General features: G+C 38.6%; 1 protein-coding gene across 2 annotated transcripts in view; it reads right to left on the reverse strand.

Annotated features, from left to right (window-relative positions):
• Positions 1 to 542: 542 nt before the first annotated feature.
• The window catches only part of MGST1 (microsomal glutathione S-transferase 1), a 229639-nt gene continuing 218411 nt past the window's right edge, over positions 543 to 11770 (reverse strand). For both annotated transcript variants that reach the window (XM_044088236.1, XM_044088237.1), the window contains exon 4: positions 543 to 988. In XM_044088236.1, the coding sequence (XP_043944171.1) occupies positions 742 to 988 (247 nt within the window). In that variant the 3' untranslated portion in view covers positions 543 to 741. The remainder of the gene's footprint in view (positions 989 to 11770) is intronic.

Consider the following 11770-nt stretch of genomic DNA (forward strand, 5'->3'; position numbering starts at 1 on the left):
CAGGGATATGATATTAGAATGTCACAAGGCAGCCCCAGTTAAGTAATACTGAGGGATACAGAAATGTGAGACATTAGCACTACTGGATACAAGGTAAGTGTGTGTTCACTGCACCACACGTTATTCTACCAATACAGTAATGATAGCCATGCAAGTGTACTCTGCAGTGTATGTTGCCACTACAAGCAACCTATTATCTTGGCAAACATCAATACTATAAGATGAACAAAAAATGCCACACCTGTGACATTAGTGGTAAGCTTCAGATCTCAGCCTCAACATAAATACAGATGCTCAGGCCTGTCAAACAAACTAAATGTAATCAATACTTACCTTTCTGTTACCTTGTTGATAAAAGAAGCAATGAAACTGAATCAACTCGAGCAAAAGGGTCAGCACACCGATAGGTCATAGTTCAACACCAGCACAAAATACCAATGGTACAGAATGTGGCAAAGATTAAATATACCTTTAATACTATGCATGAGGTACAAAAAGATAAATGCTTCTTATGGCATAAAAGACTGTATCAGGACACTAAGTGTAAAGAGAAGTGTTTATTTACTAAATGACAAACTAAATAGATTACATATAACATGAGTTCTAGTTCTCAATACTGAATGTGCCACGTCTACAAAATGTTAGAAATATACTTGACAGACACATACTCAATGGAAAAATACAAATCTCAGAAGACAATTTGGACCACGGAAGAAATATCGGTGAAACAACAGGACCATTTCAAAGTCGTAGTCCTGTGCTTAATAATCTATATGCCATGGAAAAGGTAGCACCCATGCCAGCCATCCAAGAGACCGCTCTGCAAGGTTGAGGAAGAGGCACCAAATAAGAAAATGTATGACAAATTCTTGACCCAACAAAAATACGGAAGTGAAACAAAGCAGTGTCCAGTTCAGGGCCTGACAAAGCATACAGCAACCCAATACCGAGGAATGGGACAATGTTCTCCAGGTCATTCAGGTGGCATCTGCAGAGCAAGAAAGAAAGCAATAGAGATATTGTGTTACTACAGCACTGTTTGCCAAAACAAAGCAAGATCCTGTTTCCATCTCTACAATTAGGCAGTGATTTAACACTATATTATTGAACAGATAAAGCACAAAATGTTCAGTGGTTTCTGTAGGTTAGAAATGTAATTTTAAATATTGCCTTGGTCCCCTTGGACCTCATTTATACTGGCAAGGCCCCCATTTCCCCACATTAATCCCAGGTCTACCGGTATCCTCTTGCCTGCCCCCAGACTTACTCTGGTGTTGCCTGGGTTGGCTGTGGATCTTAATGGTGGCCTGGGGGGTCTCAGTTGTCTGTGCTTCTATCCAGTGTTTTTTTCTTTAAATGCTCTATCCAGTTTTCCTCTTCTTCACCTCCCACACTTGTTAGTTGTGACTGAGGGAAACACCCCTGTTTGGACCATGCTTCCCATTAAATAGTATTACTAGTGAGCACCTTCCCCCCTGCCATGCATGCTCACTCTTCCCAGCCACTCCATCAGTCAGCCAAACTGCTAATCAAACACAGGTTGGCTGCTGCATAGTTAAGGCTTCATCCATTGGAGTAGTAAGCATATGCTCCTCTAAATGCAAAACTCATCCAACAATTGAATCCAGCAGTGCAAATAATTTCATCACTTTCCAAAGTTTTCACCTCAAGAACAATTAACACTTTATATAAGCTAGAGAATGATCATTTACTCTAATACTTCATGAAACTGGAATTCTTTAGTTCCAGAGGTCTTTGCAAGACTTATTTTATAACAATGTTAGCTATTTACTGCTTACAAATCCTACGGGTGACTCACTAAAGAAATAGCAATCTGGACCCACTTCCCATACAACCATGCCTAAAGCCTGTAAGATAATCAAATTCAAACCACTAGTACATGGAAGTCCATTACCAATGGTAGTTATTACACAAAGGTATAGCTTTCAGATAACAGGCCATTAGCATACAACTCATAACCCCTAAAAAAGTTTGTATCCTAATTTACTGCAGAGTGCACATTTACCACAAAAACACAAAGATGCATTACATGTCCACTGCTTAAAGTGCAGTGGGCTTGAAAGAAAGACAAGTGAAAGCCTCAGTCATGAATATGTACTAGTCAAAACTGTGCATACAATAGCAAATCCAGAGGGTACTGTGGGCATTCTCTCCTACAGACTGAGAAAAAAATTAAGAATAAAACACACAGAACCATTGGACTTGTGCACGCTCTTACTTAAGAGCAAATTTTCCAAATAAACTTTTCTTTTACAGATACAAGATTCAAAAGGAACACTTGACAAGTAGCACATTTTATAGTCTTCTCTGGTAAGAATAAGACATTTATAAAGAATACAAAGAAAAAGCATTTAAATACTGTAATACACATGAAAGTGGCAAGGAAAGTTCAAACCATGAAAATAATCTATAACTTAAAGATCGAGGAAGAGTAATTTTCAGTGAATCCAGCACATTTTCTAATACACTAGGAAAAGAAGCAATGGAAAGGAGGCTTTTAGCAAGTCCACCTGTTACGCAGAATGCCATTCTTCCTTTGACTGTGGGACTACTGGAATCTGCCAATAGCCTTTCCTTAGGTCCAAAGTGGAGAGAAACCTAGGTTTACCCAAGCTTTCAGTCTATTTGTCCACTCAGGTCATGGAACAGGAATCAAATTTTGATATGCTATACAACTTTCTGAATTCACTGCAAAACATTACAGACCCATTGTGCTTGGGAACCAATACACTGGGATTATGCAGTCCACCTTAGGATTCCTCTAGGACAGGACTCCATGTTCAAGCATTTTCTGTACATCTTGCCTAACTGCAGACGCTGGGATTCTGGTATCTGATACAATTTCAAATGTACATTCTTACTAGACAGAGTTTCTTATGTTGTGCTCGATAAACTGGCACACCCTTGAGAATATGTTTTCCAGGCTACAAATTCCTTTTCTTTTTTTCCAAGACACGGATAATGTTGTTCCCGTTCTGAATTTAGGAGATATTAACTTCTGCATGCTTAACACAGAAACTTCAGTATCTTCACAAGGTTTCACAACATTTTTATTGTGTGTTGTTTTCCTTTTCCTGGTTCTCTCGCCTTACAGTTCAGTATACATAAATTGTTCAAAACAGTGGCAACAGTATCATATGATTATGAGAAGTGCAGATTTAAACCAGTCTTGACAGCAGCCCATCTTGTTAACTTATTAAACGCATTTCAACTGATCATTATCTTTGAGTACTAACAATATTTTATAGCTCCCAAAACTGGAGAACATAAACAGATAATCTTAAACATTTAAGCCTATATTAGTAATTCTAGTAATTAGGTGCAGTGCATTTGGCAGTTTAAGTGGTTTAACACTTGGTATAAACCCCTGGTGCCTTTTTTGTGAAGGGAGTAACAGTCCATATGGTCCAAGGGTCGCGATTGCTTTAAGGCAGTTCCAGGCCATTCAGCAATACAGTTAAAGTGCCCTAGAATTGATTTACCCTGTTCATGTTTTGTTCTTAAACCCAGTCTATCTCATTTTGTCCACACCTTTTGACAATATGACCACACAATTCCCTCCATGTCCTCTTTTACTGGCTGTTGTCAGTAAGCAGAAAAAGTAACACCTTGCGAAGTCTCTCCCCTAAAGCTATTTAAATACTTTTGCCCTCCCATTGTACTCCAGACAACCACAAGGTAGAGTTTACACCAAGCCAATCTGTACTGCTCTTTCAAAATAGGAGGCTCTTGAACTGCCTGCTCTTAATGTACATTTGTCTTTGTTAGCTCCTCCCACTCTCATACTACTGAGCACTAGAAGAAAGTGGAAAGTTCCTCCTCATTGACTGTTACACTTTAAGATGCCCTCTCCTTCACATCATCCTACTTGCTTAGTGCTGCATTTATTTCACTCTTCTAAACACTCAAGCACTGGACAACATGGAAGGTCAGCCTGATAGTTTCACTTCTGCTCGAGTCAAAGTGCTACTAGGCTAACAACCCAGGAGCCTTTTAAGGCTAGCCAAGTTTCCTCAAAGAATAATGATGTCCTGTATCCAAACAGGACATTGAAGGCCAGGCATTTATAAGCTACCTCTTGTCCACAATGGGCATGGATGCAAAGCCCTGTGTAAATTTCTTGTTCCACACCCACTGGTCTAGGCTGCACTGGGTAACAGACAAACTCAGTTTCACATTTATGAGAAGCCTGTTCCATAGGAGGGGAAGTCTGTGGGACACACATCTCCAGCATGTTCTGTTTAAGTCACAGACCTTGTACTTCTGGTTATCACCCCTCAGCAATCTACATGAGACTGAGTAGATGCACATGGCTTTAAGGTGCTCTGCATAAGGCAGGTTTGTTATGCCTTGCATTCTTTTTGTAAGGAAGTTCATTTTACCTGCTGCATATGTCTGGTCATGTACATACAAAAGGAAGCACTGCACTCTATGATTGGTCTGATTAAGACAGAGTGCAGCCAGCATTTTAACAATAAGTCTCCTAAGACTGTGTACAAACTGCCTTATTATTTATTTACTGAAATATGTTTACAGCGCAAGTGTGGCTGGGTCAAAAGTACCCACTTTCAGAGGAGCCCTTTAAGCAAAGATAAAAAAACGCAGCAAATATATTTGCACAAATAATACAGCTGAGGTATCCCAAACAAGAGATCAACCACGGTAATACAGCAAAGGTAAAATGCAGGTATAGTTTATATACATCTAACAGCAGGACCAGACTGCATAAATAAATTTTCAAATTAGCATTAAAAAAAGCAGAAATAGCTAGGAAAAACACCTGGGATAAAAAGATTAAAAGCATGAACAATTCATTAAGTATCTATAGTAGATGTTTGTGTGTGTGTAAATGTGCTAAAAAGTAGGTATGGAAAGTGATGTAGTCATTAAGGAAGGAAAGAGTTCAGCCACGAGTGGCATGACAGCTGTGCCAGGACTTGGACTAGAAGTCTTTTAGTGTGTGTTTAAAGGCATGCAGGTTAGAATTAGACCTAAAGGATAAAGGTAAAGTGTTCCACCTTTCGGCTACAGAGTAGGAGTGTGGATTGTGTTCATGGGGATTTTTTAGGATTATGCATTTACCATCTGATCAGAGAGGTATGTTAGGGTGATGATGATTGCTATAACAGCAGGACAGGTTTATACATAATGTTGTGTGTGGTAAATTAGCTGGTGATGGGGAATTTCAAGCCACTTTTAGTCCCTGAAGTGCTGCGCAGTGGCAGATGTACAGGGATGCACTGGTAGCAAGTTTATTATAGAATACTTCTAGTCTGGCTTTTAGTGAGATTTGTAGGTTAGTAAGGATTGTAGTTAATAAAGGGCTGAGGGGAGAAGGGTGGTTTTGGTGGGAGTGTTTAGAAAATGTTTGCGTCTCCACAGCATTCCCAATTTTTTATTTTGAACTTGAAAAATTAGACTGTCATCTATTACCATTCCTAACAATTTTTCTATGGGGGGACTACTTCAATTTCTATATTCTTGAAAGAAAAGATTTTACAGTTGGTTTTGTCTTATGTGTTTAGTAGTGACAAGGAGAAGCTTAGTTCCCTTAGAGCTGAGAAGGAGTTGGGTTTTAGGCAGCCAAGTCTCAAAGGAAATGAAGGATTTCTATGTTATTTGTTGAAGACGTAACAGATTATTTGAAGAGCATATAAGCATGGAGCCATCTGCACATTGAATGAAGGAGGTTTGATAGGTAGACAGTATGATTATTCATAAAAATGTTAAAAAGGAGAGCAACAGAGCCTTGAGGAATGACAGCGGTGTTAGAAAGACAGGGAGAGAGAGAGAGCGCGAGAGCAAGCACCCTGCCGTTTTACTGACTGCAATCTATTAGGCAGTTATTAAACTATGAGTGTGTGTGGGAGGTGTTAGACCAATGATGAACAGCTGTTACAGGACTTTAGGGTGACAGACTGCATCAAAAGCCTTAGACAGGTCAAGGAAGAGTAACAGTAATGAGACAAGTCTCAGCAGCTAGCCTAAGGTAGTCTGGTGGGATATTATCAGCAGAGGTAGAACAGGGTTTGAGATTAAGTATTTTTTTTTTTATCTTGGTTGTGAGGACACATTTTCGAGTAAAGTGGGAAGGATTAGCAATGGAGGAAAGTATGACTTCCAGCTGGGCAGAGATTGAGGAGGATCTGTTTGGCAAGAAAGTAGGGGAGACAGGTGAGGTGTGGTTGTGGAAGAGATGGAGAGAAGAGAGGAAGAAGGTATATGAGATGAGCTATGGGAAGGTAAAAAGTTTTTTTGTTAGGGAGGTGATACTGTCAAAGTAGGGAATGAATGTAGTTGCAGTCTGTAGGGGTGAGCTATTAATAGAAGAACTGGCTTCCATTTTGACACAGAGTTTAGTGGAGAGCTAATTGAACACCAGATTTTTTTTTAGGGTTGTGCTTCTCATTCGTTTGCAGGTTTGTAACGGTAAGTTTCTTGTCAGTAGTTACTTGTCTTTTAACTAGGTTACAAATTTCCTGCAGATTTGCATGTTGAGTTGTTTTATGTTTTTTGACACTCTTTCCATGCTTTGTCTCAGTCTTTTAAAAAGTACTTTGTTTGGAAAGCCAAGGAGGGGGATTGGTTTTGCCTTTGTTTATGCAACGGGGCTAGACTACTTAGGGTGCTTAGGAATACTGTGTTGAAATAAGTGGCGGCTGTTATCTAATGGAAGTGTTTTTAATGGGGACCCATTCATGGCAAGTAGCATATCAATAAATGACTGTAGGTTGAATTTTGTAAGATTACGGGATAATTCTAAATTCATGCTGTTTGGTCTGATGGTATCCATGGGTGTATGCAGGAAAGTGGTCAGTTAGAGCGTTGGGAAATGTTCCAGCAGAGATGAATTTACATGGATCAGAAACCAGTATCCAGTCAAGAATGGTACCCTTTACCTTTGGTTTTATTGTTTCTGGTTGGGGTCTTTATGAGTTGTATATACCCTTGCAGATAATGAGCTTATACTCAACACTAACAATGAACATCTGTGAGAGGTGTAAATAATTAATCTGGAGGCTAGACGTAGACAGGAAATAATCCACTTATGCTGTACTGACATGCACAGAAAAAGGACAAAACATCTGCAATAGAATGGTTTGGCTTTATTAGCCTGAAAACACCAGTAAGGACTTTACAGTAAAAGGTGAAAAGACATGGGCATTCAAAAGCCACGTAGCTGAAAGAACTATAATGCCTTAAAGTTTTGTACATATCTCATGGACCTCCAATACATGAATTGTATGGTATTACACAGTGAGGACTCTTGCTTAGCTGGTTCTTTCTTGGAGTTTTTCATCTATATATATATATATATATATATATATATATATACATACATACACACACACACAAACAGACACACACACACACACACACACACACACACACACACACACACACACACACACACACACACACACACACACAAAGTGATACACAGGTAATTCTTGAATGCAACAGAGTGAGACCAGCATTTGGTTGACTAACCAGACAAATGACACTTGTCAGACATTAGACAATTCTCGGGATTAGGGAATTTGATCTTATGTCAGAGTTAGCATATATATATATATATATATATATATATATATATATATATATGTATGGGAATATGATCTTGTGTCAGAGTTAGCATATATGTATGTGTGTTGTGTGTATATATATATATATATATATATATATATATATATGTATATATATATATATATATATGTATATATATATATATATATATATATATATATATATATATATATATATATATATATATATATATATATATATATATATATATATATATATATATATATATATATATATATTTATATGTGTATATATATATATATTTATATGTGTATATATATATATATATATATATATATATATGTATATATATATATGTATATGTGTATATATATATATATATATATATATATATATATATATATATGTATATATATATGTATATATATATATATATGTATATATATATATATATATGTGTGTATGTATATATATATATATATATATATATATATATATATATATATATATATATATATATATATGTATATATAGGGTCTACATCACTTTATCAAAAAATTCATTTCCGTGAGCCTTTGTTTATTGAACCATATACACCGAATGTCCACTTCCGCAAACATTCAGTTCAATGAGGGACTTTCTCAGGGAAAGTAATGAGTGGCACCACATTAGAAATTTGCCCTTTTCTCCAATGTAGTGCGGTGTCGGAGTTGGAATATATAGTTGGGGGGTACCCCCCCACACCTGGGTGGGTTTGAAATAATGCACCATGTGCAGAACAACTTCTTACTTTTGGAAATTAACAAAAGGCCAGCACCACAAGGACATAAATAGAATACTACAATTTATTTTGCATCACAAATTCAAATCAGACCGGTTTCGGCCTTAAGCCATCATCAGTGATAACAAATACAGAAAATCTTCTTCTGTCTTTCGGCTTTTCCCGGTTAGGGGTCGCCACAGAGGAACTCCGGTCTGCTAATGATTGGCAGTAGATTTTTACGTGCTGGCTTTCTGGGCCTAATGCACAACCTTCAACGAAGGCACGCCCATTCATGCGTGTCGACACACAGACGACGCTCTGAGAATCGAACATGCAACGTCTAACTGAGGCGACAATGCTACCGCAGCACCACCACCTCAGCATATCAATACAAAAACACTTCCTGTGAAATCACTTCCCCACATACCTATGTAGGTTGAAATATCTAATACATTGTTTTAATTTTATATTACATTTTGTCATTAAGACCTGGTACAGCTAAATTTATAGTTATTGATAAAGTCATGGGAAATCGATAATTTAAAATGGGGTGACACTCCATTTTTAATTACAAGGAAGGAAAATGGATTATAAAATTGGGGGGGGGGGCTTTTTGTACCAGGTCTCAATGACAAAATGTAATATAAAATTAAAACAATGTAGTGGATATTTCAACCTACATGGGTATGTGGGGAAGTGATGTCACAGGAAGTGTTTTTGTATTGAAACTATTTAAAGTACTGTATTGCTATCACTGATGAAGGCTTAAGGCCGAAACCGGTCCGATTTGAATTTGTGATGCAAAATGTTGTTGTTGTCTTTCGGCCTTTCCCAGTTAGGGGTCACCACAGCAGAACTCCGGTCCGCTAATGACTGGCAGTAGATTTTGACGAACGCCGAGGTGCCAGCTCGACGTTCAACCTTCAACTAAGGCATGCCCATTTACGCATGTCTTTCGAACGCCCACCCAACCCCAGGGAGGACATGCAGGCTCCACACAGAAGGCACTCCCCGCACTCCAGCTGAGAATCAAATGGGAGAACCTCTTGCTGTGAGGCAACAATGCTACCGCTGCACCACCACAACACTGAATTATAAATTGTAGTAATCTATTTATGTCCTTGTGGTGCTGACCTTTTGTCAATTTCCATATGTGTTGAGTTGGCCGTTTGCATCAGCCGTACTTGCTAGCTGCTGTGTGGAGTGACTACTAGGTTTGGCTGGCTGTTGGCATTGGGACATTTTCTACATGCTTTCTATGTCAGGAGGGGAAATAGCTCTCCCTAATGAATGTTATAGGCTGTGGTGACTATTTTTTGTCAGATTTTCCTTCATTCGAATTATTTCCTGAGTATGTTGAGGATTTGGAGTGCCTATCACTGGTTTAGCGTATATAGTGTTTGTTTTTTCAACAGACTTAACTGAACTAATGGACTTAACAGTGGTGAGATGTATGCGATAGTCGGATGGTGCAATGAGGTTGGTTTACCCACATTTGTTCGGTGGAGGTGAATTTTGGATGAAAGATCAACCACCAGTTTCGAACGAGTTTATGGGACATTGGTGTTGGCGTTCTACTGGGCAAGCTGTGAGGAATATATGGAAACACGATTGAACTGGAACTTATCCCTTTTTTTGAATGTTTTCCAACTTATTTTCATTATATCCCTTGTGTTTGGGATATTATGGGGACATATTGACTATTATGTTCGTAGCTGGGCATACATGCTGGCTGTGAGTGAGCAAACGGTGAAGAGGAAATCGTTCAGCATATAAAAGATCGGGACTTGCTTGGTGTTTTTATGTTTAATTTTAGGCTCACTGCTCTTGTCAAAGGTTTGTAATATACATTTTTGACAGGAATTTGCCTTGGTTTATAAGCAGGTTTGATATGAACTGTGGGTCAGAAGCGCCTATAATATTGTATAACAACAAGGGAGACAGACTATGCTTATGTGATTTTTGGAACGGATTGGAAGTATTCATTTTGTTGTTTTTTTTATTGTATGTACATTGCAAGTGCAGTAATTTGATATTGGTTCATGGGGCTTGGAAGACAATAATGTTTGTAGATATGTTGGTGTCTTTGACACATTTATTTTCTATTACAACTGAATATCAAGAGTTTGGTGAATTCCAAATGTATTTGGGTAGCTGTATATCAGCATTTTTTCAAAATGAACTAAATGTTTCAAGCCCTCATTCCGGCTTGTGCATTTCACGTTTTTACTATTGCAAACTATGTCAGTGTGCGATTACAACATATTATGTTTATTAGTCCACTATTGAAAATTATGTTTGTGTGTGATTATAACATGATATTATGATTATTAGTTCACTAGGAGGACATCAGGCAGCCTAACAAGCTAAATATTGAGGATCATTTTACACTTTTTGAATATTTGAGTGTATTTAATATGGTGCAACATCCATTAAGAGTGTATTAGGGGTAATAATTTTGACTATAGTAACATATGCTTCTCAATATATTAATCTATATATAATAGTTTAAATATCATAGTGAACTATATTCAGGCATATAAAATAGTGTTGACATGTTTTCAGAAAAGATGTAAGTACTGGGTGAATGACAGGTTCTACCTGACTTAAAACAGCAGCGCGCGAAGACCCGAACAATTAATTGCTCAGAAGACCAGCAAAGAAGACCGGCCTTGAATCGCGGTGGCAGAACATCGACGACAATGCAGAAGACGACCCGACCGGACGGTTAACAACACCAACGCCGAGGATGAGGCTGGATGGGGAAAGGCTTGTGTAGTGGCGGTACGTCGGGGGACGGGTGGGTGTAAGAAGAGTGAGGGATGTGGAGATAGGGTGGATTGGTGGGGGGGGGGTGGGGGGGTTAAGGGGGGGTTGGGTGGTTAAGTTAGGGTTAGGGAGTGGGTTAGGGTGGGGGGAGTTAGGTTAGGTGGGTATAGGGGTGGGGTGGGTTATGAGTTAGGTTAGGGGGGGCGGGTTATGTGTGAGTTAGGGTTTAGGAGGGGTAGGTAAGTGTGGTTAAGTGACCGGACCTTAGGGGGTAAGGTTTGAGGTGGGGCTGTAAGGATTTTGGTGTGCTTTGTGTTGGTGTGTGTGTGTTGTGGGGATGTGTTTTGTTTTGTTTTGTATTTGTGTGTGTGGTGTGCAGTTGTTGGGGATGTGTTTTGTGTTTGGTTATTGTTATTGTTCGTTTATGTAGTGTGTGGGTTTTCGTTATTTATGTGGTGGTGTGTGTTCGGGTGTGTGGTTGTCGGTGTGGTGTGTGTTGTCGCCGTCATGGGGAATGACAATACGTTTTACATAAGCCTGGTTGTTTGATATGTGTCTAGTTATTCTATATGGCCAGGAATTTTTGAAACACTGGATTGATAGTTTTTTAGGGTGCCCATGCAATATACCTGGTGTGATCGAGTTTCCACAATTGTGCTTACAATATCC

This window comes from Protopterus annectens, chromosome 11.part0 (assembly GCF_019279795.1).
Source record: "Protopterus annectens isolate FY-2018-M chromosome 11.part0, PAN1.0, whole genome shotgun sequence".
NCBI classification, from domain to species: domain Eukaryota; kingdom Metazoa; phylum Chordata; order Ceratodontiformes; family Protopteridae; genus Protopterus; species Protopterus annectens.